This window comes from Parasteatoda tepidariorum, chromosome 6, assembly GCF_982258835.1.
Source record: "Parasteatoda tepidariorum strain Cologne lab strain chromosome 6, Ptep-v5.0, whole genome shotgun sequence".
In the NCBI taxonomy this organism is placed as follows: domain Eukaryota; kingdom Metazoa; phylum Arthropoda; class Arachnida; order Araneae; family Theridiidae; genus Parasteatoda; species Parasteatoda tepidariorum.
This window is the reverse complement of record NC_141760.1, coordinates 16,255,515-16,282,817: the sequence shown is the minus strand read 5'-3', so window position 1 is coordinate 16,282,817 and position 27,303 is coordinate 16,255,515. Positions and strand designations below refer to the sequence as shown.

At 28.2% G+C, this 27,303-nt stretch overlaps 3 protein-coding genes across 6 annotated transcripts; 2 read left to right on the top strand and 1 right to left on the bottom strand.

The window, feature by feature from the left end:
• The first annotated feature begins 621 nt into the window (after positions 1-621).
• Hus1-like (Hus1-like checkpoint clamp component) lies at positions 622-9,133 on the top strand. Its single transcript, XM_016053197.5, has 8 exons — positions 622-792; positions 1,602-1,729; positions 2,887-3,063; positions 4,257-4,364; positions 4,630-4,704; positions 5,961-6,057; positions 7,227-7,334; positions 7,620-9,133. The coding sequence occupies exons 1-8, from the start codon at positions 699-701 to the stop codon at positions 7,703-7,705; spliced, it is 873 nt and encodes a 290-aa protein (XP_015908683.3). The 5' UTR covers positions 622-698; the 3' UTR covers positions 7,706-9,133.
• Positions 9,134-10,324: 1,191 nt separating this feature from the next.
• LOC107440302 (protein TRC8 homolog) lies at positions 10,325-21,831 on the bottom strand. 3 transcript variants are annotated; one of them, XM_087165471.1, is made up of 2 exons: positions 21,716-21,831; positions 10,325-17,218 (listed from the first exon to the last, which is right to left on the bottom strand). In XM_087165471.1, the coding sequence occupies exon 2, from the start codon at positions 17,169-17,171 to the stop codon at positions 15,579-15,581; it is 1,593 nt and encodes a 530-aa protein (XP_087021597.1). In that variant the 5' UTR covers positions 17,172-17,218; positions 21,716-21,831; the 3' UTR covers positions 10,325-15,578. The 3 variants fall into 3 exon arrangements, with proteins under 3 accessions (XP_087021597.1, XP_015908675.1, XP_087021596.1); XM_016053189.5 differs by having other exon boundaries at positions 21,296-21,821; XM_087165470.1 differs by lacking the exon at positions 21,716-21,831 and adding an exon at positions 17,552-21,281.
• A 208-nt stretch (positions 21,832-22,039) lies between these two features.
• On the top strand, positions 22,040-26,962 carry LOC107440304 (uncharacterized). 2 transcript variants are annotated; one of them, XR_015434537.1, is made up of 2 exons: positions 22,040-24,257; positions 26,869-26,962. XR_015434537.1 is itself a non-coding variant. In XM_016053196.4 (1 exon), exon 1 carries the CDS (start codon positions 23,115-23,117, stop codon positions 24,180-24,182), a length of 1,068 nt encoding a protein of 355 aa, XP_015908682.1. In that variant the 5' UTR covers positions 22,040-23,114; the 3' UTR covers positions 24,183-26,260. The 2 variants fall into 2 exon arrangements, 1 of the variants encoding a protein (XP_015908682.1); XM_016053196.4 differs by lacking the exon at positions 26,869-26,962 and having other exon boundaries at positions 22,040-26,260.
• Positions 26,963-27,303: the final 341 nt, after the last annotated feature.

Genomic DNA, 27,303 nt, shown 5'->3' with positions numbered 1-27,303 from the left:
ACATGGCATAATTATTCTTTTAATTTAGATCCGAATTTTCTTTTCCTTACAACAGAACGTAAGAAAATTATATAAATATTGCAGCTAAGCTTTTAAAAGAGAATACTTAATTTAAAAGTATTTAAGAGCACCCGTTAACATACTCTTAATATCAAAATGACATAATTTTATTTAAAAACAAATAATAAACATAGCAAAGAAAACATTCATTTTTATTTTTACATTTATAAATATCGAAAAATTCGAAAACATTTTCGCCTAATTTCTTTTTTAAACACAAATCTCCTCTTTTCCAGTGGCTGTTTACGAAATAAATGTAAACACAATCCATCAATGAACCAATTGTTTCATCACACCAAGTACGAGATTACGCGAGAACATAGACTGGCGTGCACAAAATTATTGAAATTTTTATTTTAATTCACAATAAACGCGATAACTTCCCAAATTCTTGCAACCATGAGTGATAGTCAACAGCCAATCACAGTGCGAAAAGCCCATTCATCCGACGCTATCATTTCCTTGTTGCCATTCTGTAGTAGAAACTATGGTTTAAAATTAGTTACCAATTCCTTAAAAGATAGAGACCCATATATTAATATTTATTTTTACAAGCATTTAGATATACAAAACTAGGTGACTGCAAGCGTTCATTCCTCGTAAATATAAATTGTGGCGGAAAATGAAAACAGAACTACATGTGTTTTATTGATACTGTTACATTTACAATTGATAAAATAATGAAGTTCCGGGGGAAAATGGTTGAAATTTCAAGCATACAACATTTTACAAGTTTGTATTTGTTGCTACAACTCTTTTTCTTCTACATCAAGACAATTTATTAAAAACAAATCTTTAGTTTTAGCTTTAATCTGGTTGGAGTTTATTTTTCTTGGCAAGGACGTTTTTTTTCCTTCCAAATGCAGGGTTTTATAAATTAAATTTAAACCTCGATATCTCGAATTTGAAGGGAACGGAGAAAAAAAATTCGAATTAGAAAAAATAACTTATTATCAAGAGTAGAATAAAGGGGTAAAAAAAAACTTTTTTACACACCCATTAAAAAAATTATCCAATTTTTGTTACTACTAAATACTATTCGAAAACATTATTACCTAAAAAAAAAGTATTCCATCTTGGTTTAATTAAGCTATTATAATCAGACACTGGGTTCAAATAATAAATATGATATTTTTTTCACTCACATGTTCTACATATTTTTTGAAATTGCCCATAGTAGATAATACTTTTTTTTGTTGCCATATTCTTTGGTAAATCATACATTTCTTTCTCATCTTCCTCTCCTGATTAATCATAAAGAGCTTTATTTTGCGCAATGTTATCCTGCACAAAATTCTCAGAAACTAATATTTTCTTCGTCGATAATCGATTGAAACTTCGCCTTAAATTGTAGAGCTTCTTCTTCTTTTTTCATTTTTTTAGCTTAGTTTTCAAAATAATTTTAGAAAGTGAAATTTATACTTTGTTAAAATTATTTGATAACATTTTATGGTTTTGAATTGAAATCCTCAAAAGAACTTTTCAGTAAATTTTATCATTCTTTGTTCACTGCATAATAAGAGCTCCATACTTTTTTCTAGGAATATTAAATACAATAAGTAAATTGACAAAAATAGGAGTTTTGAAAATAGTACCCACTCATCTCTATCTTACATTTAATGAAAGAATCACATCCGGCGGTTCCAGTCTATGGTGTGATATACCTCAGGTAATACTCATTTTTATTTATCAAATGTTAACCTCTGTTCAAATAATCCAGCAACACGAGTAAATGTAGTTGACTTTTTTTAGATCTAATTATACATCAAAAATAACATTATTAGTTTAGCCAAAACATAAAATGTTTACTTCTCTATTCCCTTAGGTATGTTGTTGCGAATAAGTTGTTACTAATAGTCCACATATGTGGCAATGGTGTGGCAAGAGGTCAACAATTATGTATTTCACTATAAAATTTTAGTACTTAATTATTATCCCGTCAACCATTTTCGTATTTTAGGATTGTCCCATAGATTATTTTCACCAAACCCAATATTATTGCCAAAAGGTAACTTCTGCCCTTAAAACTGCAAATTTTATCACTTTGTTTTCTCAAATTTTATCATTTTTTTTTAACTTTGCTTTAATTCTTTTTATTACACTTACTATGCATTTTTACACTTACATTTTTTGTTATTATTTTATTATTGTTATTTAATAAATGTAATGTGTTTGAAATTTGCACATTTTCAGGAGCGTCGACAGGTCGATGGGATAATTCCAAAGTGCAAAAGTTTTTTTTAATTAAATTTCTATTTTCATACTGTATTGAATCTTGCTAATCCTAATTATGTTATTTATTCTATTTAATAACACTTGTTGTTTCAAGTAAATTCAACAATCTGATATCTGTTACTAAATTAAAATTGGTACTTTTCTATTGGCCAGGTGCAAGTAAATTAATTTCACTTAACAGAAAACAAATTAATATCCACTTCCCCCCAAAAAAACAATAAAAAAAATTATAATTGTTAGATTTACTTTCGTCTAACTAATGAAAAGTACCTAAAAAATTTACCTATTTAAAACATAAGTTAGTTTAAATGCTCCTTTTTTGTCTTTTTTTAACTTAATTTATTTTTTAAGGATATTGAAATTCCTTTTGTTTCACAGCAAAAGCTTCAGTTATTATTTGGAATTTAGTTGTTAACCTATTGTAAAAAAGTGTTCTAAGCTTTCTTTGGATAATTAATCATTGACTTTGTATTATAATTGACCTCTTTATCTATATTTATGTATCGATTTTTGTCTTTAGAGATCTATTAAAAGATTAGAATAAGTTTTATCCATACCAATATGTTGATAGTTTCTTTCTTTTTTTATTAGGACCACTATTTTTGTGAATTTAATATGGAGGGCTTGTCTGAAGAACACAATGAAATATATTTGGAGTTTCAAATTGATAATTTAGTAACTGCTTTCCGATCTGCCCAGGCAGCTAAATCGGTGAAACTTAAATTAACTAAAAAGCATGTACCTTGCCTTACCTTGGAGGTTGAATTAGTAAGTTTATGAAAGCTAATTTTATTCTTAAATATAGTAGATTCCAAATTTTCTGATTTTATTAATAAACACAATTGGTTATGCTAAACCTGCTAAAATATCTAATTGTCTGAGAATGATGCATTATCCTTTATTAACATTTATTTTGCTTCAATGAACTGACTTAAAAAAAAAAAGAGTTTTCTGCATTAAAAGAGTTTTTGAAAAGTCAAGAACAATTAAAGACAAACAAACTTTGATGAGAAGAATTAACTATGAATATACATAAAGCTGAATATTTGTAGTTTGAAAAAAGCATCAGCAGACAACATTTTTTGCTTAAAATTTTCAATGTTTTTATGAAAGAAAATCGACTTAATTTTGTTCCTCATATTTCATTATTTTTTTAATATTTAAACATATTAATTTGCTTTTGGATTATGAGACTTTTTTTTAATTAAAATTATCTGATTATCTGCCCAGCTAATCCTACACATCAAATTTAAAAAAAAATAGAGAGAGAGAGAGAAAAAAAAGGATGTCTTTATTTATGAACTAAAGAGTTCAAATAATCATTTACTCACATTTTTAGATATGTTTTATCATACCAGTTTTTAGTTAAGTAATGGTCATTCAAGATATAAGAGAATATTGTTGTATGTGTTTTATTGTTGTATGTGTGTATTGTTCATTGTGTTTTATATAAAAATTTACAAAATCGTATATTCATATTAAATTGAAAACTTAAATCTTTTGTATTACAATAATAGCCATTTAATTTTAGTAATTTTTGCTTGTACACTTGTAAAATGTACCTTATTACCAGTTTTTAGTTAAGTAATGGTCATTCAAGATATAAGAGAATATTGTTGTATGTGTTTTATTGTTGTATGTGTGTATTGTTCATTGTGTTTTATATAAAAATTTACAAAATCGTATATTCATATTAAATTGAAAACTTAAATCTTTTGTATTACAATAATAGCCATTTAATTTTAGTAATTTTTGCTTGTACACTTGTAAAATGTACCTTATAAAATCCTATTGATTTCGTTTTTCTTACTTACCTTAATATCAGATACATAAACCTATCAGATTATTAGGAGTCTACTTTCTGTTTATCTTTTAATTGCTTGAAATATTGCATATTGTTTATTAAGAAATTATAAATGTTTTTCCATTGAATAAAAAATAATTAATATTCTGTTTTTTAGCCATCTTTGCACTCCCATTCTCGTATTGTTGTTCACGATGTTCCTGTTCTAGTGATTCCTCGACGTTTGTGGGAGCAGTTTCAAGAGCCTACAATGATACAATTTGATGTTAGTTATTTTTTTACATATATATATATATTTTTTGTCTTTGAATAAAATATTATGGAAAAATGAGTAACAGATTTTGTCAGCTCTAAATGTTGTTCACTAAATTACAAATCTTTAATTTATTATTATTTTTTTGTCAAAATTTATTTCTAAGAAGTATTAACTTTCATCGAAAAAGTTTTGCTTGTTTTTTGACATTGTACTTATTTTGCATTTATTATGTAAAAACATCTTAATTTGTTTTGGTTGCTTATTATTATTTCAGGTTTCTATATACATGCCTTCATTAAAAATTGTTCGAAGTGTTGTTGAAAGAATGAAAAATATTGGAAACCATATGGTAAATGTTTTCTTTTAAATTAAATTAATTATGTTCTTAGTGTGTAACGAGTTATTTCTCTTTTTTATTTGCTACTGTGTACATTTGTTCAATTGATTAATATATGATTAAATCAATAATTTTTGCCTTAAGTAAGTTTATTTATCCTTCCCAAACTGAATATTTTTTCGAATGATTAGTGTATCCCTGTGAAAAAAATCTATAAAATTAGTCTTGATGCATTATTAGTCTTGATGCAAAATAAAAATATATTTCGTAGTGTAATCTGTATTTAAGCAGTATAAAATCAATATTAAATTTTCTCATTTCAAAACTTGTAAATTCTGTCATGCAATACTAATATATTAATCTGCAAAAATCTTTAGTGCTGAAATGGTATTGCTATTTCATCATATTCCCGTTTTGCTACATATTATTCTAGCTTTGTTTCAAAGTAAATACTATTTACAGAAATTTTACTATGTATGCTCCAAAATTACAGTAGGTTTCCTACAAAAACAACATTTTGTTACAAAAGGGAGAAATTGGTAATGCACCTGATAAAACGATGCTCAATCATACTATTGTGGTTGTTACAAAGCCAGAAATTCGGCTGCTAGATAACAACAATAAAGAAGAAAACAAAAATGCATGTTTTTTTTTAAAATTATATCAATATTAATGTTAAAAAAATAGAGAAAAAAAGTGTTTTATTTTTAACTTTATTATAGCCATTATTTCTTGTAATTAGTTTGTTTTAATTCAATGTTTTTATACTTAAAAAACATCATTTCAATTTTTAACGTACCCTTCATCCACAGGGTATCAAATGCTGAGGTTCAACTGTGTTAATTAAGATTATTGTTTTTTATTTCTAATGCTCACCACATTCGGCAACCGTATGCCATCGTGGTTCTCAAAAACTGTATTGTTGACCTGTTTTTCATGGGCGCTTCATCAACTTAAAAATAAAAGAATTTTTTTTAATTTTACACGAATGATCAATGGAAGCAGAAAAGAGTTGAAAGTATTTATCATTTTTTCTTTTAATTAATATATTGATCCACGAATACAAAACATTTTTGAACTTAAATTTGCTTAGAACTATTTATTTTAATACTTATAGACATAATTTAATGCATCTCACTAACTGTTTACAAATAACTAGGTAGTTTTAATGCTGAGGAAAGACTACATTCAAAAATTATTACTTAGTTTTATGCAATCCTTAATGTGAAAATTTATGTGAGTAAAATTCTTTTCTTTAACTACTTCAGACAATGTTTGCTAGTTCAGATGGTGAAATAAATTTGTGCTGTGAAACTGATACTGTTACCATCACGACTCATTTCAAGGATTTGAATTTGACCTCTGGTATGTTAAAATATTAATGAATGTCTTTTAGAGCTAGTAAATAGTTTCATAATTGTTTAGAGGAGTGATAAAAATGTAAATACATTTCTTATCACTTTGATTGACTAACTTATTAATATATATAGTAAATGAACTGATTTTTTAAATCAGTTTTAAAAAGGAAAAATTTGGGTAACCTTTTGAGATGTCAAAAGAAATCAAGAAGTCTTTTGTGAAATCAAATTTTAAGTTTAAATTTCATATGCATTATTGTTTGAGAACTCTGGACATCTTAAGGGATTTGCCTTGTTGACTCCAAGAGTCAAACTTACACAAAAAATTCACTTTGAAAAAAATATGATTTATGCATTCACCTCTTCAAACTCTAATTTTTCACAGTAATTAATCATTTGGAAAACATAATACTGCTGTAAATACTAAGAAAAGTGTTTTTCCAAAAGTACGAATGTAAAAATGCGAGCTTAATTTAAAAACAACTTTGTACAAGCGTAAATTTCTGAATAAGAAAAAAATTAAACAAGTATGAAGAACTGTTCTCGACTGTCTTTTTCTTAGTCTTATGTTGATTAGATCTACATCTTTTCCTCTCCAACTTAGAAAGCAAATTGTGAGCTTTCACTGCCCTTTGAAGCTTTAAGCTTTTTTTATTTTTTTAAATGAAATATTAAAGCTTTGTCCCCTCACATGGAGAAATAAAAGAATTTTTCCCATTTACTTTACCATACACACAGCTTCAAGAAAGTTATTTTAAATTTTTGCATCTAACCTTAAATGTTCAAGTCTAAAATTAAATTGTTTTATTTTATTTATTTATTTATTATTATTTTTTTGAGAAAGAGAGAGAGAAGAATTGAAAGTAATTATCTGGTTTCTAGAAATTTTCAGAACTTAGAATTTTTGAAATTTATAGATTACAATCCTATTATTTTGCAGTGATGTAGTTCTAGCTTAAAATTTATTTAGTTTTTTTTCTGACTAGACTTAACAAAAATTTTGTATCTTAAAATGGTGACAATGATTTTATTAAAAAATGTTTCGAACATGCATTGATATTGTAATAATCTCTTTCGTATCTCTCGATGTTGATATAGCTATATAAAAATGGCTGATTTTGTAATACAGTGATTTTATTAGTGGTATTCATTATATTAATGACAAAAATGTCTCAGTTTCAGCTCACTTGTCGGAAAAAAGGAAAGCGGAATGCAGAATTGATATTCGCAAGTTCCATCAATTTGTTTTAGGACAACAAATAAATCCAGCAAAAGTTATTTGTAGTAAGTTTCTTTTCCTTTTTTTTTCAAAATATATTATTTAAAAAAAATTCAAATAACTGAATGCTAACAACAAAAATTTTTTAATGCTGGCCATAGCTAGAAAAATATCTTAACTGATTACAGTCAATATTTGCCATGTATTCATCTCTTCCTCGATTTCTTATAATTCAAAGCACATCTATCCATAAAACCATTTAAGGTATATCTTAACTTGAATATTTAAATAATGTTTGTTCTTATTTTTTTTATATTTTGTTTTATTAAAATGTTTTATAAATTTTTTAGATATAACAAATAATCAGATGGTTCAATTCTTTCTACTACATGATGATGTGTCCATTCAATACTTTCTACCTTGTGTTATTATGTAAACTGAATCTACTTTTGGTATACTATAATGCGAACAACTACATTTCATCATAATTTGATAAGTTTCATCCTTTTTCATATTTTTAACTTATTATTAACAAAATTATTTTTTAACACAATTTATCAAGTAACTCTATTATTTTATGCATTCCATATAATTTTGTATATATGAGGTGCAAATTATTATTCTGTGTTGTTATGAGGTTCTTTGTAGTAAATTTTATTTTTTAGTACTTTAAAGAATGCGTTTGATAAATGAGCATTATAAAATTTTAAAAATAATGTAAGAAATACATGCAAAAAAAGTAACTTGTTATATTCAGTGCATCAATCTTTTCCCTTTTAAAGTAAGCAGTAACTTGAACAGTTGTGATTCTTTATAACAGTTAAAATACAGCATCTATCAAGAAGGAAAGCAAAAAAAGGTTTTTGCTTCAGACAATTTATAGTACCTCGTAAAGAAATTTTCTGTGATATGAAGTTTTTGTCAAAATTTTTAACTAGGGGTCTGTCCATTTGCATCCTGTCTCTTTATTACATTTGTTATTTTTATTCTAGAAGTTTCTATTGTTAAATCTTAATATTTTTTTCTTTCTTCTCTTAATTGATGTACTCTCCAATGACTATTAAGATTCAGCCCAAAATATCACTTCTTAATCACACCAAAGTACACGTTTTTTCAACTATTTTGGTAATAATATAAAATTTGTTTAAAAAGATTTAAATTGAAGTTTTAATATTCGTTTAAATAAGGTTGTGTTTTAAATATTTATTTAAAACAATTGTCATTATTGTAATAATTTTTTTGTCATATATTTATTTTTTGAAGTATAACTTTGTGCTAGTTTCATGGGGAAAACTACGTAAAAATGCAGTTTAATTTGCTGTACAAACAGAGATAAGTTTTAAATCTTTCCATAACTAGTAAATATTTAGTTATTGATTTTTTCATTAACAAAAGAGTTATGTAATTCATAAAGTATTTATTCATTTCTTTCTGCATTATATCATTTATTAATATTTTAATTTTTCATTATAATAAACTCACAATTGTAAGTTTTCTATTTCATTTTCACCTTAAAATTTATTTTTAGATGTATGTATTTGCATTGCTACCAAATCAACACTCTTCCCAACCTTAGGTGTTCAATTTACTCTATTTTATTTTCATTACATTTGATATTATTGCATCAGTCGCAGTAATTAGTTTAGATTAATTTTGGGATGCAAAATGTTTAGTAGCAATAAATTTAAGGTAAAAATGTGTTTTTTTCCCCATTTAATTTTTCATTATTAGAATATAATAATTATGTAACTCCTTTCCAACATTCTGTGATATCAAAGGCATTTTTGTAAACAAAACTGTTTATAAAGAATTCTGTTATGTAAATATCTTGAATGAGAATAAAAGTAATTTAATTTTCTCTTTTCTTATCTGGAAATAGATTTGTTTCAATTTAAAATCTAAATAATGCTTAGATTTCATATGAAATAAATATTTCATTTTAAGATTTTTTTTTATATTAAAAATAATTTTTGCTATTCTTTTATTTAAGAAAAAATAAAGTGAACACGTAAAATTTTTTTAAAGCTTTGATGCAAAATTAAACCTAGGTTAGCACAAAACTAAAAAAATTTTGGAAATATTTAATTGTTTAGAACAAAATTTGTTTCAGAACAGTTCTATAACAAATTTTTCACATTTTTTAGGAAAAATTACTATAAAAGGAGATATTAATTCCTATATTAGTTGCCATCGTTTCTTAATTATGTATAATTTAATGTATTTTAAAATTATAATTTCAGGTAGAGTAAAATTATTGCTCCAACTCATTATTCACAAAAATATTGAAATTTCTGTTCAAAGACACTTAACCTCACCTGTTTCAAAAATAATATTCTTCACCTTCTTCTGTTTGAAACGCTTTTTTGTAGCTCACCTTTTGCTATTAAACCCAACATTGTTTGTTCTATCACCTTTTACAGTTAAAACCATACTTTTATTACACTTTTTGTAAAGTTGACTGCAAATCTGTTAAATTTAGTATTCTTAAGCCAGAAAAATTTAGTGACATGTACCTCTATTAATCTATTTCATTTATATACAAAAGAAAACTTCTATTATTTACAATATCAGATACTTGTAAATAGAATTAGATTAGATTAAATGTTTTCTTTAATTTATAACAGCGCAGTGAAACAGTTAAAGTTTTTTAAAAAAGAAAAAAATTCCAGTAAATTCTTGTGTGAGAGAATAATCCCCCCCCCCTCCCAAGTTTCTGCATTCAGTTCAAAACTTTTCTGACATATTACTATACATCCATTTGATCTTTTTTTCCATTATGTTTTATTTTATTAATATGATAATGTGATTTTTATTTTTTGAAAATTGTAGTGTTGTTACAATTATTTTTCAATTAACTAATTTAATATATGCAGCACTATTTGTTTGAATTTTAAACTAAAAACAGTAACTCTGCAAGTAAAAATTTAGGTCCATCACATTAATTTTCTAAAAGAATTTTTTTATCCTGCTTTAAATTTTTGAAAACTATCAGTCTAAATTATGAATTATGTTTATTTCTATATATAACACAGGAAATTTAAAACAAACTACAAAATAATCAAAATATTTGTTCTTTATTTGTTTGCATTTAAAAATATCTTAACAGTTTTAAACAAAAATTTTACAATCAAAACCAAATCAAAATTTTACATCAAATCAAAATGATGAAGATTTTACAAAAATGCTGTGGAGACAAACTGGATCACAATAGTTTGAGATCACCATTCAAAAATTATTTAAGTGCTGAATAGTAAAAATTCAATTTTTTTAAAACTTTTTCGTTTATCGTATCTGAAATTGAAGAGAAATCGAAAAGAATACTGAAATCGAAAAGAATATTGAAAAAAAAAATTCTTCACATAACAATTATTGCACAGAAAAGCCATGATTATTTCACTATAATTAAACTCAATATGAAAAGAAATATTTAATCCTTAAATAATTAATATGCATAAGGTCTACTACAAATCAAAACTTCCTCTGCAGTAGAATTAAATCTTACATCAGCCTTTGGCTAATTCACATCCTTTTTCTAAACAAAAAATTGTTACTTTATCCAATTTACTATTCAAATTTTTATTGCACTCGTTTTGTATTAAAACTAATCAATTTTTATTTATATCTGATTTAGGTGAAACAAAACAAAATGCAAAAACAGTTGATTCAAAACATGGTAGCATATGCTAAGTGTAGATTACGCTGAATAACTTTAAATCCTACTATTGGATTTTTACGTACAAATATGCAATCTTAATCATTCGAATAATTAACCATATTGAGTATGAAAGGTGATTTATTAAAATATTTTTTAAAAGATACCTTTCCTAAACAAACTTATTTTGTTTTATGTTCAACCTATGGGCAGTTTGTAAAATACAACCCAATTAAGTAAGTCAGTAGATTGGGCAGGAAATTGATAACATAAATTTTACTTTTTACGTTTTTTGCCATATTTCAAAAATTAGTTGAGTCACATAAAATTTTTCCTACTATTATTAAACTTGTTTGTTCAAATGCATTTCTAAGTGAAAAATTCTTTAATGCAAAGAAAATTGAGGTTTTTTTTTTCTTTGATGTGCTTTAGAATAAAATAGGCTTTCTCAAATATAAATTTTTTGTCTAAGCTTTTTTCATATTTACAGACACATAATTCAATTTTCAACAGCATGTATATTAAGTATGTAGTTTCCTTTGCTCATCCAAGTTTATTTATTAAATCCTACAAATTAATTTTATTTTCAAAGTATGAGAAAATTAATGGCAAATGAGTTAATAAATGTTTGAAGGATAAAACTTCCATAAGTTAAACCTTCTGCTTTTCCATAGGAAAAAAGAAAAAAACATGAGAAATCAAATACATTTCATATCACTCATTCTTTTATGTTTCGTGTATAAGGCTAAACACTAGACATTGGGTAACAGCAATATTTATATCATGATAAAGCATGGAAATATACAGTGATTATAAATGCATTTTTAAAGAAATACTATAATTTATCACAAACTCAGAAGTGTAAGGCATTTTCAGGACTTCAAAGGATGATAATAGCAACTAGTAACAAAATCTTGGAGTGTTACCTTCGAGCAAGTTGTACCACAGTTGTCTTACTGTACCAATACTCACATGTAATTTTATTTTTAAAAAAACTAACCCAATTGGGTTACTCTAAATTTCTACATATGATACAATCATTAAAACCTTTTTGTCTTTTAATATTTACTAGCTTCTTTATTCCAAACACGTTACAAGAATAAAATCACCTATATTTTAGAAATATAAAATTTTGTTTTATTCTCCATAATAATTACTACCTCATAGAGCTTGAAAATTTGTCAACTTTTTCCACATATTCGCCACTATGAATCATGCATTTTGTTGACATTGTGACAGATTTTATAAAACCCATGTCCTAATAGCTTCTCGTGATGAACAAGTGTTGAAACTTTTCTTACTTCTCATTAAAGAGGAGACCAGCCAAATATTGTTTCTAAACAGGAAATGGGTGGTAGTCTCCGAGTGCAAAGTCCTGACTATAGAGTGGAGTTGTAGTGATTTTCTATAGAATAGAAGTTGTTGACAAAAAAGCACAAGTCAGACGTGGGCAATAATTTGGGTGGTAAATGTTTGCACCTTAACTAATTTTTTGGCTTTAAAATAATTCTAACTTAGTTTCTTAGTGTGTAACGTTTTTTCTTAGTATGTATTCGTTAAAATTATTTGCTCCAATAACAAGATAAACGCTTTTCTCAAGGACATGACAGGGAGCTGGTGTGTTAGGAACACACAAATCTGCAAAAGTGCATAGACCAAGGTAGCAGTTATGTAGAAAAAAGAGAAAACTTCTAAATTGATGTAAATATTTTAGAAAATAAAATAAGCTGGATTTGTTTATATATTGTTGTGACATGTGATTCATTCATCCCTTGACGCATACTCCACTCCCTTGGTTTTCTCTCCTTTGTAGTCTAACCATTAATTAAAGTTGACAGGGCTGATTGTGCTCCAGAAAAAATCCGGATTTCTGGATTTTTCGCTAACAGTGATCCAGAAGTTTCTGGAGATTGAAGGTCCAGACGTTTAAAAAAATCATTGATCACAGAAGTTTACGGAAATCAAATTTTCAAAGGTGGAACTTAAAAACACAGTTTATTTTATTTGTTTGTAAGGGAGAGCCAGAGAGATACTTTATAAGCTTATAATCATGATTAATATTCATTTTTTATCAATAAATAGTTGTTATAATCATAAACTCAAGAAAAAAAGTAATATTTATAAATTTTAATTACTTCTCCAGGTCATCATAGGTACGTGTAAATGGTATAGGTATGTGTAAAATTGTGTATATATTTTAAGTAAACTAAGAAATATTGAGAAAAATGAAAAATAAACTTGTTTAAATATTTTTCAATTTAAACTTTTTTTTTAACTCAAGAAATTTTCCGGAATTTTGGCTTGGGCTCACAATCACCCCTGAGTTGACTACTTATTAAAGTACTTCATTATATCTCAAAAACCTCCAGCTGATTAAAAATTATATTTCTTTGAAAAAATTTAGATCTAATCTATCTTTTTCCTACTATATAATAGCGAACAAAGTAGCTGTTAATCAAGCTATTTTAAGAAAAAATATTTGCTATTCTTTGTAGTTTTTCTTTAATTAAAAATAATTTATAATTTAATGCAAAAAAAAAAAAAATTCTAGTAGGCTCAAGAATGTTTTATAAATAAAATAACATTAAAATATAAGAGAAAGAAAATTTTTTAGCATTATATTATAATTTAATGTACAGTGTGCAAAAAAAGGACCATCCTGGATAACTTTTGTAACTTCACATTCTAGGATGACCTCAAATCTGGTAATAAGTGCAGATGATATTTTAAGTTACGAAATCAAACACAAAAACGTACTTTCTCTGAATAAACATACATTTCTGTCAACTGATTCGAGTTTAAATATGTAAAAAAATTTATAATCAAATTTCTCACTAACTCTTCAACCGATTTTGCTTACATTTTGTATTTTGCCATGTAAAATTATATTCTTTATATTATATATCACATATAGAATGTAAAATATATTCTATATTCTTTAAAGCCATAAAAAAATGTATACCTTACAGTTCAAAAGTTTTTCCGACCATTTCTAAATAAAGTAATAAAAAAATAGTAAATATTTACTACATAAATATTATTTTTTGCATGGACTTACCCGTGAATAAACAAATTTTATAATTGTGAGCAAAAATTTTTCAATTCGGTAAAAAAGTTCTCGAGATACAGCGGAATACACAAAAAGTAAAATTAAGGTGTCCAAACTTTGGACCTTTCTCCTGACCAAATTACAGAAGCAATGATTTTGCTAGATTGCAGTTACCCCCTATGTTTTGGGGGTCAGAAATCCGAACCTGTCAAAAGCAAGGTATGTTTTTTCAGAAAAATACATTTTTGTGTCTGATTTCGTAACTTAAAATATCGCCTGCTGTGGCCCTAGCTAGATCTCAGGGGTATAAATAAAGAAAAGCTTAGTGCCTAATAGCACACAGACAAACATAAATTTGAATAATTACGAGGGGAAAAAGAAGGTCCATTCTGTCCGAAGTCTGAGCATCTACTATCTCTTCAGATGGCGCTATAATAGTGGGGGAAAGAGGAAAGTTTATCATTCTTTCCCCCTGGTTCCGATTAAACGTCTCGTAGATTGAACAGCAGTTTTTGGTCCTTTGCTTCTTCTGAGGGTCGTCAAGGTTTTTGGGTTAGGATCAAGAGTCTTTGGTCTGCTTTGCTTATGTAAAGGTGCCACCGGCACTGCATTTTATCAGAACACTTTTTCAATGCAGACATATGATACTGTCCTAACGGTTTATGTGGCTTATCAATGTGGGCAACTTCATACGATGTACGGTCCATCTCTCTTTGGCATGAACTTGGCCCTAGCTAGATATCGGGTCTATAAATAAAGAAAAGCTTAGTGCCAAATATTTTTATTAATAACAAACAGCACACGGGCAAACATAAATTTGAATAATTATGAGAAGGGAAAAAAAAGATCCATTCTGTCCAAAGTCTGAGCATCTACTGCCTGTTCAGGTGGTGTTATAATAGTGGGGGAAAGAGGAAAGTTTGTCATACTGCACTTATTAATTAGCATATTTGAGATCAGCCATTAAGATTGAGTCCTAGAGCGTGAAGATCTGATCATTAGATCAAAAGTTATTCAGGGTAATCTGTTTTTTGCACACTGTACATAAAATTCTAAAGAAAGTAGCAATTTCTCAATCAGAATAAAACAGTTTCACTTAAGTTATTTCAGTAATAATAGGTTTTTGTTCACAGATTTTGTGTTTGTAAGAAAGGTTAATTAAAGAAGGTTAGAATAATTTTACTCTTAGACAAGTTTAAAGTTTTCAAATATTTGTTTTAAATGGGCAAAAATGAAAGAACTTTTCAATGTGATCTTTTGCAAGGTCATTTGGAACATATTTTTCAAGCATTTTATTAAAGCGTGTGGTGTGTCAATAAAATAATGGGCAATGGTCATATTTATTTCTAGAACTGAACGATTGTGTTACTATTTTTAAAAAAAAGTTTCAGAAAAATATATACAACCTTTTAAATGTAATGCTTCTAAAAGGTATTTGTTTAATTTTATGGTATAACATTTTATTTACTTAACAGAGTGTTATGTACTTGAGATGTGCTTTAATTTAACAATTTGGAGTTAAATATATACTATAGAATTGTAAAATACTGTGAAACAGTAACTCATAAGTAATTGTGATATTAATGAAGTGAAGTTGGGTTTTTAATTTCAAGAGACAACACTTTCGTTATGGAACCTTTGTCTTTCTCTTGCATTGACACTGCTACTTGGCAATATTGTTCTATGACATATAGGACAAGTCTTTCTTTCACACAACCATTTCCTAAGACAATAAGAATGATAAAAGTGATTGCAACGCGTTATGCATGTAATATGTTTACTTATATCATTTAAGCAAATAGCACATACACCATCCTCTTTTTTAGAAGCAATGGGCAAGGCATTGACACTATGAAAAATTAAACGCCTTTCCTGCCAGGCATGCCAACCAGAAAAAAGTTGGCTCCAAATATTATAGTAAAAATGAATGAAAATAAAGAACAATCTCAACATACTGCCAGATTCCATAAGTTTATTGATACCAGTTAAGAGAAGTAATACTGAAAGCACAAGAGTAATTATGTCTTTTGCACTTTCAAGATAGTAAATGTAGTCATAAATCTCGTACCACATTGTATAGCGATAAGAGTGAATCAAATTTAAAAAATATATCATTGCACTAATTAGAAGATTTATCAATATTTCAGCTACAAAAACAGTTAAAGGAAATGACCAAGTTTCAAATGCATTTGTTCTTTGTAGAAATAACAAGTATGAGACACAAACAAATAAAAGTACAAAAAGAGCAATCAAAACCCTACAATGTCTTTGTGGTGTACTTCCTGTTGCGCTTAATAATATCAATTGTTTATTAATTTGTACATTAAATCTGCTTAGTACTGAAATAAGCATAACCCAGCTAATTTTAGATACCATATTTAAACGACTACTCGGTGGGAGATTCATAACACTAAATTTGATGCCCAATAAAACTAACAGTTGTGAAAACATAGCTGAAACACTAATTTGTTCTTCTTTAGGTATGATAAGAAATTCTTGTAAAAAGTTGTAAACCTTTTCAACAAATAAAGAAAGAACGGTTGCTGTGCCAGAAATTGCAACAACGTTTTCAAAACTAATTATAACAATGTGAGACATAATAAATTTTGCACGAACTAATGAAAAAATATTTTCATAATGCTCATTTAAAACATCATCATACATGTAATATATAAATATTTTAATGAGACGGATAGTAGTAAATAACTGCAAAACTTGAGTTACTTTGTAATAAGTCCAAAAATACCCAAATAAATTTAAATTGTGGTGAATGTTAAAGGACAAATGAAAGGGAAACAGGTTTTCGTGAAGAAAAATCAGCAAGTTTGGAAGGCATTTCAGTAAATGAACAACTAAAATAATGCAGGTTACCACAGAAACTAAGATGGGTGTAACAAAAGAAAAAGAAGGCAATGCAGCATTTATTAAGGTGGGGAAAATAAATAAAACAGCAATTAAAAATTTTTTATGAGTAAAGTAAGAAAGATTCACAGTAGAGAAACAAAATACTAATGCTAAGAATGTTTGAGATACATAATTGTAAAAAAATACTTGGACAGCATTTTGATTAATATTGAAAAGCTCTTGCTGCAAGGTGGAATGTTGAGCTAAAAGATCAGAACAAAATTTTATAAATTCGATGTTCAATATGTAAGACCATAAAATGACTCCAAGAGAAGCAGCTGATAAGTAAAATGACATCAGATGATGAGTTTCTTGAACAAACAGTATTGCAGCAACCAAGAAACCTAGAAATAAACTTAAAATGAAGTAACAAGTTTGAGATGTGCACTTTTAAAAACACATTAATACCAATGGGAATTATGATAAGAAGATTTTATCATGCATTTCAAACTTACAATATACTGTTTTTAAGTACTCATTTCAGGGTGGTTATGTTTAAAACATAGAATAAGAAATGTATTTTAACAATATTGCTACGCCCATTTGACCAACAGTATGACAGCAGATATATGATTGGCATTATGCACTGGCTGCTTTTACTTTTTTTTTTTATTTGTTCTAAATTATTATAAATAACAGCACTTAGCAAGCATTAGCTGATATATGCTCTAACTTACACTTTTAGGCCGGGATAGCCTGGTCGGTAGGGTGCTGGGCCCATGTCCAAGAGTTTGTGGGTTCGATCCCCGTCGGCCGAAGACTTCCCATGTGGTAAATGGTGACTGATGCTCGTTAAATCTGTCAAGTCGCTAAGTCGTCCCTGTTCCCATTACAAATCAATATCTCTGGGGGTACTGATCCAGGAGTTTCCTTGTCTTCTAGATTGATTCAAAATTACAAGGCAATGGAGTTGAACATTAGTAGTTGTAAACCCACAAAATTGGGTCGGCTGTTCAACGACGGATATATATATATAACTTACATTTTTGTCATTAATTGAATTTTTTTTCAAAAGTAGACTTTTACCCCTTTAAAACAGTCATTTTTGGTTAAATATTTACTCACTGATATACTAACATTTAAAAAATAAAATAGCAAATTTGTATTTAAGAGGTAGATTTGTATTTGTAAGAATATTCATCGATTCAGGATTCATCTTTTTTTTATTAAATTTTTTTTGACAATATGAAGAAGAAGAAAAATTAATTTTAGAGACATTTTAACTTTTTGAAATCACAAAAAAAAAAAAAAAAAAAATTCCATTTGTTTTTTAGTCAATTTTGATTTCACCAAATTTAAGTTTAGTGTAAAAAATATTATTGAAAGAAATGTGGTGTGGGGTTAAAGTAAAACATCTTGAAATGTTACTCCTTTTTGTCACCATGACATTTTAGCGTAGATGGAAGAGTTGGTCTACAATTGATGTGATGTATTATTCTCCTTTCCTTTCGTGGTTCTTTATTGTACAAGATTTTCATCGTCTTTAAGAGGTAAAGAGATTTTTCTTTAAATGTGATCTTTTAATTTCTTAGTAGAAATGCATTAAGATATTAAAAAGAGGGATAAGACATAAAATATTTTTATTTAATCACCAACAACAGTTCAAAGTGAGCCTCTTTATGAAATTGTTATGTTGATATAACATTGGTTAATATCTTCTAGTTTGGTAGCATTTTTACTAAGTGGTTGATATGATTACCTTTCATGTTCAGGTTCTCTCCTTCTAAGAGTCATTCAAATATTACCAAAGCATGCTTTTTGGAATTTTCTACCCCTTTATCAGCAAAAATAAGTAAATCACACACTTCTTCCCATGATTACATAAGAACTTCCCTTTTTGTTTTTTATTTCAACTTATACAGTTGTAATCCAATTCAAATTACGAAGTTGTCCTGATATCCCTAATAAAAAATGTTTTGTTCTTATTTGTCTTGATTTTTAGCTTTTTTCCTGATTCTCGGTTGTGTTCAGAACATCCCATTTTACAAGAATACAAATCAAGAATTTTAAAAAATGGATTTTAAGAATCGAAAGATCTAATATCTTTTTATTTTGATATATAATGCTAGTCATCATCATAGTTGGCCAGACAGCCCAAAGCCTTCCTATATAATCCTAATAGAAATCACAAAATTTGATAGCTCCAATTTAGAGACTGCCAACTAATTCAACCCTACCCATACGTTTCATTGCTTGAACCTCATTCTATGAAAAATGAAACTCAAGATATTGTCAAATTTTTATGATGATGAATTCAGGGATCATAACCTGATTTATTATTTTAAGCAAGTGTTACAATAAATTCTCTAGGGTGGACTTGTAGTTTCATAATTATCGATTGGTCTCTATATATGGTTTTAAAAATGATTATACTTGTTTTAGGTCCCGCAGTGGACTGATCGTTAAGACACGGTTCCCAGCAGATCACTGAAGTCAAGCATCACTGGCTGCGGGTGGGTGACCACTTGGATCAGTCTGCGTAGGGACCGAGGGTGTGCGGTATTGGTCCTCGTTAAAGTGTGCTACCGTAAAGTGCTCGACTTAACGCGCAGGTCGTTGGGCTACCGAAGCGGGGCTGCCATCCCCTCAGCAGAGGATCAAAATTGTGATGGCATGTCTTCGGATCATCCTCCGGGATGTTTCCCAGACCGTCGCCAATAGCTGATCGACCGTCGCCAATAGCTGATCGTTAAGACACGGTTCCCAGCAGATCACTGAAGTCAAGCATCACTGGCTGCGGGTGGGTGACCACTTGGATCAGTCTGCGTAGGGACCGAGGGTGTGCGGTATTGGTCCTCGTAAAGTGTGCTACCGTAAAGTGCTCGACTTAACGCGCAGGTCGTCGGGCTACCGAAGCGGGGCTGCCATCCCCTCAGCAGAGGATCAAAATTGTGATGGCATGTCTTCGGATCATCCTCCGGGATGTTTCCCAGACCGTCGCCAATAGCCCATTGTGCAGCTCTAGTGCGACGTAAATTAACAACAACACTTGTTTTAGTTTGCCAGATTGCTAAAGTAGTCTGATATATGTATATTGTTCCAAAAATATTCCTGATTTTTTTCAAATAATTATCCTGATATTTGATTGGCCCACTAAATTAAAAGATGTAACTCTACATAAAGCAAAATTTACGTTATAATTCATTTTATAAAATTTTAGTCGGTTCCTATTAGGACAAAAGGTTAATATTCACTAGAAACCTTTCGTGTTTTCTTTCAGAGACAGAAACTTTTGACCTCTAGAACTCATCAGAAAAAAATATTTCTAACTTTTTCCTCCCCTAATTTAACTTTTACTTAAAATTTTTGCAACTATTAAAAAAAATTTAAAAAATCGAAAAAGGGGAAATTATGTTAGCAATTTCATCATTTAGGAATGTTATTTGCAGCTTTAAAAGCATACAAGTCAGTTTTTATAAAATGGAGCCGTACTTATAATATTAGTAAAAATCAGTATTGTTATTTAACATTACTCCAATTTTGAGGAACTTTCATTAGTTTCAAAATATATTTTAAAAATGAAAAACTAGGGGTGATGTTACAGACATAACACAATTACAGAGATGACTGTGCTCCAGAAAAAAAAAAACGGATTTCCGGATTTTTCGTTAACCGTGATCCTGAAGTTTCCGGATCTTCCTTATTTAAAGGGTATAACTCGCCACCTGGATACACCTTAACATATATATTTATTTTTGTAAACTTTTGCAAGTTTAAAATCTCTATGACTAATTGGCGATTGTAGTTGGTGTAAACAGATGCAAAAATATTCCCCGGCAGCTAGTGTTAAGGTGATGTATTCCTTCATTAATGATACCTAGTTTATTTCATTACAAATAATTTTGAAAGAAATGTGTACCACTAAAACACACCTAATTACAGTTATAATAAAAATCTTTTTTATGATGCTGGAGATAATTCTTATTTATATTTTTTAATAATGTATCAAAAATTTACCAACCCTTTACTAAATATGCAGATTAAATACATCAAGTTTATTAATAATATTAGATATTTGTCAAAATAAAAACATTACAGGGAAGGAATTTTTAAACATAAATAATGTTTAAAAGATCACAAAAATGTAATTGACATTGTTAGGTTATTGATTTAACAGTTTAATCCACGGCTAAAATAAGTGGTCAATTTTGTTTTTTACAGTTAACTATTACGAAAACTTAGTCTTAGTATCGCACTATTGACTACAATATTGTTTTCAAAAATTTTTACATTGTGACTACTGTAGTTTCGTTACTTGTAGGTTAATTTACTGGTTAAGAATGTTACAATTTTGACTATAATTACGAAATTAGAAGGTTTTCAAGGAATTAGTATGTCTGCATTTATTTGTATTAATAAGCCACTGAATATTAAAACTTTGGAAAAGTAGTAAAAGAAAAAAGACAGAGATTAAAAATTACCAAAGGCTTGCAGAAAGAAAGAAGCAAGAGTTTCAAAGGAAAATAGAGAGAGATGATTTATCCAAGTATTTGATTTTATAGTAATAGGTAATTGAATTATTTCATTAATAACAGTTTTAAATATAAACCAGCCATCAAAAGAAATACAATTTTTTGAATTGCATATTGTATCCATCAAAAAAACAGATGGAACGCGTAATAACAGATGCAGAAAAGCTTTAAATTTGTGATGCACCAAAATATTTTCCATCATGCAATAAGAAAGAATTGATTGACATATAAATGAAGTTTCTTTAGTAATAATTTATGTGATTTTATTGGGTTTCCAAATTAATGATGAGTAACTTATTGATTTATTTACAGTAACAATTTTTATAACTAGTTCTAGGGAAATTGTTCAATTATTAAATTTTGAATCACCCTTATTAAATGTTACTTTTGTACATATATAATTGAGAAAACGATGGTCTGAGCAAAACGCAATAAAAAATTAAACGTATATTTACTATGACGTCACACTTGATTATTTATACGATCGCTTTTAACACGCTCGTAATCTCACTCTAAAAACGAAAGTTAATAATTATCACATATCAAGCATAAAATTGAATCTGATATAATTAAATTATACAATTAATTGTGTGTAATTTAAAGCATCGTCTCCAAAACTAATTAACAGAAATACTACTGAAGTTCATTTTAGAAACTTTAGTGAAGAAGAAGGTCCATTAGTTATATTAACATCAACTTTAACTTCGACCGTGTAGTACAAAATAAAACTGTTTCTGTTTACAAAATTCCTCTATGACAGAATTAAAAGCAAAGACATCTAAAATAAGTTTCTTGATTTATTATTTATTGTGTTATTGATTTTAAGTTGATCGACATAAATACGTTGTTTATACGCTAAGATATTTAAGAAGCTGTGCTGAAAAGGCTTTAAATAAAATGATTAACTGGAGTAAATGTCCAAAAGTTGATTTGTAAAGAAAAGCCTTGTTATAGATTGCACGAAGAAAAAAAAATGAGTCTCAAATGAGGAAATTTTCATCAATAATATAAATTGGAATCATACTGTGTAATTAAGAAAATTTAATGATTCCTGCCCTCTAGTATAAGTAAAAAAATTATTACCTCATTTTGAAAAAAATAAATCATACATTTTGTCTTGAAAGTTCACGGATAAAGTCTACTTTCTGTTCTATTCTTGTAAGTAAAGTGAATTTATCCATACTGAGCATATATTAAAACATTCATAGTTAACTATAATACCACTTATCATTTTAGACAGTGTTACTTGCAGAAAATCTTACTTAATTATCTATTTTTATGATTATTAAATTATTTTAATCCTAAATTTATCTTTGTGCCTGCTTCAAACTTTGCCATTGTGATCAGTAAAAAATTGTTAATCATGATGATAAATTCTAAAAACATGTATTGCTTAAATTTTTTGTTTACACTGAATTGAAACTGCATGTGGACAAAAAAAAAATATGTGCATCGTAAGATTGGCTTTTCCTTCCATGATTCTTAATATTGATTAAGTATGATTATATCCAGCATTTATGTCTAATGCATCTTAATAATAATAACTGAATCAGGTTCAGTCGATAGAATTACTTGAGATTGTGTGCTGTTTTAATGATGTCTTTTGAATATTAATAACAATTTAAATATTTCTGTAGCTTTTGATATTCTACAGAAAGAAGCTCTTGTAAAGTTGGATAGGTCTTCTGATCAAGCATTACTAGCTCAGATAAACATCACATGTTAGAGTTATATAATAAGAGTTAGAGTTATATCTAAAGGTGATACGATGAATTTTTCAACAAAGAGTGACCTACCTGATGAGAAGACTTATTCTTGTAGTGTATGTAATCAGAGTTTTTCCAAGAAGCACCATCTAACTGTTCACAGAAGTGTTCATAATGGTTCTTATTCTTGTACTGTGTGTAATGTGAGGTTTTCAAAAGAGCGTACTCTTGCCAACCACCATCGTATTCATACGGGTGAGAAACCTTTTTCTTGTAGCGTGTGTAGTAAGAGCTTTTCTCAGAAAAAGTATCTAGTCAAACACTTTCATATTCACAGTAGTGAGAAACCTTATTCTTGTACTTTATGTGATAAAAGTTTTTCACAAAAGAGTGCTCTAACTAAACATAACAATGTTCACAATACTGAGAAATCTTATTCTTGTTGCATATGTAATAAAAGTTTTTTACATAGAAGTAATCTCATTGAACACAGTCGTGTTCATACTGGAGAAAAACCTTATTCCTGTAGTGTCTGCAATAAGAATTTTTCCCTTAAAAGTAGTCTAACTAAACACAGTTATGTTCATACTGGTGAAAAGCCTTATTCTTGTAGTGTATGCAATAAGAGTTTTTCTCTGAAGAGTAATCTTAATAAGCACAATCTTGTTCATACTGGTGACAAACCTTATTCTTGTAGCATATGTAATAAGAGTTTTTCACACATTGGAAATCTAACTGCACATAGCCGTGTTCACACTGGGGAAAAACCTTATTCTTGTAGTATATGTAACAAGAGATTTTCATTCCTTGGAAATCTAACTTCACATAACTGGACTCATTCTGGTGAAAAACCTTATTCTTGTAATGTATGTAATCAGAGTTTTTCTGCTAAAAAAATCTTAACTGATCATGTTCGTGTTCATACTGGTGAAAAACCTTATTCTTGTAGTGTATGTAATAAGAGTTTTGCACAGAGGAGTACTCTAACGAAACACAGCTACATTCATAATGGTGAAAAACCTTATTCTTGTAGTATATGTAATAAGAGTTTTTTACAGAAAAGTGATTTGACTAAACACAGCTATGTTCATGAGAAGCCATATTCTTGTAGTACAGTCAACCCTGCTTAAAGGAATACCATCAATTCCAGCCATTCTAAGAAGTGGGTTATTCAATTGATCAATCTTAAGTTTTACTTTGAAATGGTATGTATATTCTTTTGAAGAAATACTCATGTAATGATCAATAAGCTATTATAATTAGAGTTAATAGTGTTAGTATTATAAAGTAACATTTAATTTATAAAAATAAATTAATCATGGTGTATTGCTAAATAACGATGTTGCTGTAAATAATGTTGAAATAGGACATTTACAGACAAGCAGGTTGACATTCTTTGCTAAAATAACATTTAAATGTCAAGTATTTATTTACATGTTAAATGGTGTTGTAAAGTGATATGTAAAAACATATTTAAGAAACAAAATTTGATATTTTTCAATTGTTTATTGGAAACATTAATTATTAGTCAAAAAAGGTTTCTATGAAATAATTTTGAATGGTTTAGTTGTTTTTAATTTGTAGCTTATAATATTATTTGACCTTTTGTTTCACATAAACAAAATAAGAATCAATTCAAACAACAACAACAAAAAAAGAAAACTTTTTTTGCTACTTTTTGGCAATGATTTGACTTTTGATTTTGGCAATAAAAAAATTAGCATTTTTAGCTAAAACTTGCGACAAAAAAAATTTTTTTTTTTTATATTCAGAAACCAAAAAGCCTAACTCAAAACCTTACAACAAACTTAGAAAATAATCAATCTTGTCATTTATGGTTACAGTAGTTGATGATGTTTGAAGTGAATAAACATAGTATCAATTTCATTTTATTTTATAACCGTCGTTGAACAACCGACCCAAATTTCTTTGGATTTATGACTACGAATGTTTAACTCCGTAGCCTTGTAATTTTGAACCCAATCCAGAAGACAGGTGAACTCCTGGATCAAGAAATCGCCTTTGTGGAGGACTCTTTGATGGAACATTTTGCGTTACACGGAGAGGAAGACCACGAGAACCTCCCACGGTTTGCCTGATGGCAAGGGGTCTCTAACCCATGATCCGTCTACCATTGAGTATATTTTACGTCAGCACTATTATCGGTGCAAGCCGGATGCAGAATTCGTATCGGCCAGCTATCGCTGGAATTCGAGCACAGTTCACCTCATTGAAAGGCAAAGGCTCTATCCTCTGAGCCACCATGGCTATGTAGCATCTGTTATAATCATTTCTTGTAAAAATTCAACTGTAATATGGTTACAATTTCTTAAATGAATTAAAATCAGACCTTTAATTTGTACCAATACCCTTTCTTCAAAAGATTCTTGTTTTAATTTTCTTTAAAAATCTAACGATTATTTGTAGTTCTGTGTGCGAAAAAAGGGAACACCCTGTTAAACTTTTGATCTAATGATCTGATTTTTCAGTATTAAGACTTAATTTTAATCATTCTAAATGCATAAAAATCTAATCAGAATATTTCTAATCTAGAATCTAATACCTAATATTATTCAAAATATTTCTTCCACTGTACAACAATACTAGGTAGGTTGGTTATAGTTTGTTTTAAAAATTTAACTTTATGCATAAATGCATTTCATATACGAATATGATATGTAATGGCTATATGACTAATGTCACTCTATTATGAATTATATTACATTGCTTGGGTGCTGTTAGTGTGGGGAGAAAGTGAAAATATGTTCCCTTAAATAATCAGTATTTGAGACAAATAAAGAGAAGTTTCATTGTATTAATCATCTATATAAATTCATCTGAAAATAAGTAAGGCATAAAAATAATTCATCTTTTTAAAGATCTTTAGCAGATTAACAATTACTATTATTATTTTATCATGTGTGTATTTTAAAGAATAATAGTGACTATGCATTTTAATTTTGTCCATTCCTTCGATAACCCTGTTTCATTGTGAATTTTTCAGTTTTTTCCAATTCTTGTGTAAAATATCACTTCTGTTTGTAATTAGTGTACTTGTGTAGGATGAAGTCTGTTTGTTAAACTATCCTCTAGTATAATTCTGTCGTCTTACTCAATTTTGCTCATGCAATATTATAAAATTTGTCCATGAATTTAGAACAAAATTTTTTGTTGCTTGCTTAATAAAAAATGTTGTGTGCGGTGAAAATATTGTCTAGAATTTTATTGACTGTTAAACAATATCGAAAGGAATATTTCGAAAGGAATAATGTCGTAAGAAACGGAAAATAAGAAAATTTTAAATTCTAATTATAGAACAGTCGCAGTCGAGATTTATTATATTGAATAAGTCACGTTATAGTCCCTATTAACATTAGTAGAAAATGTTTAGTTGATGCTGTACGTTTGAAGTGTAGGACTGTAGTCAAGGGAGGGGAGATATGGACTATTTTCCCCGGGGTCAAGGACTGCTGTGGACCGAGAAAAATATTTGTACAAAAAATTTAGTGTTTTTTGAAAGAAAATTACTGAGTTTTTTTTTTCTACATAAAAACTACAGTTTTGAATAAAGGATCTTTAAAAATTTGCCAAAATATAAAAATAAAACTTTAAATGCTCAGCCCTCAATGTTCTGGGACCCATATAACTTGTGTTCAGCTTTGTTCAGCGAACTCAAACACGTTGAAAAAAATTATTATGCTAATTTTATTGTGTTGCATTTAGTTTTTTGTTTTAGAGTATATCACAGTTTATATAGTTTTTTGAGTATATCACAGTTAAGACTTTTCAAATAATCTTTTTTATTTCTCATGGCAGATTACAAAGACAACTTTAGACAAAACAAGAAAAAAGCAATAACAAAACTGCAGTGAATAAAAGAAAATCAGCCTACACAGTATAATTTTTTTTTTTTTTTTTTTTTTTTAACAAACAAATATAATTTTATTGAGAACAAAAACACATAAATACAAAGAATATATATTCGTCGTCAAGAGGAAAATCCTGTCCAGGCGACAAAGAAAAGTAATACAATAAATTTAAAATAGAAATTTAAAAAAAAAAAAGGGGGGGGGGTATTACAATCATAAATTATTTTGCTCATCATAAGACGTCATATATTGTTGAACATTGTAATAATAGAAAACAAAAAAAAAAATGCATGAAACTATATATAAAAAAAAAAATAAGCTGAATACACATGCACTCGAGCCTCCCAAAGAGCTCGAGTGCATGTGTCTTCAGCTAATTCAT

Excerpts from the sequence above, each read along its gene's own strand:
- LOC107440302 (XM_016053189.5), bottom strand. The coding sequence starts at position 21,548 with ATGATGGAAAATATTTTGGTGCATCACAAATTTAAAGCTTTTCTGCAT. Across the intron at positions 17,219-21,295 it reads TTTCTTTCTGCAAGCCTTTG|GTTTCTTGGTTGCTGCAATA; the intron begins GTAATTTTTAAT and ends GTTTATTTCTAG.
- LOC107440304 (XM_016053196.4), top strand. The coding sequence starts at position 23,115 with ATGAATTTTTCAACAAAGAGTGACCTACCTGATGAGAAGACTTATTCT.
- Hus1-like (XM_016053197.5), top strand. The coding sequence starts at position 699 with ATGTGTTTTATTGATACTGTTACATTTACAATTGATAAAATAATGAAG. Across the intron at positions 1,730-2,886 it reads TATGGTGTGATATACCTCAG|GACCACTATTTTTGTGAATT; the intron begins GTAATACTCATT and ends TTTTTTTATTAG. Across the intron at positions 6,058-7,226 it reads GGATTTGAATTTGACCTCTG|TTTCAGCTCACTTGTCGGAA; the intron begins GTATGTTAAAAT and ends AAAATGTCTCAG.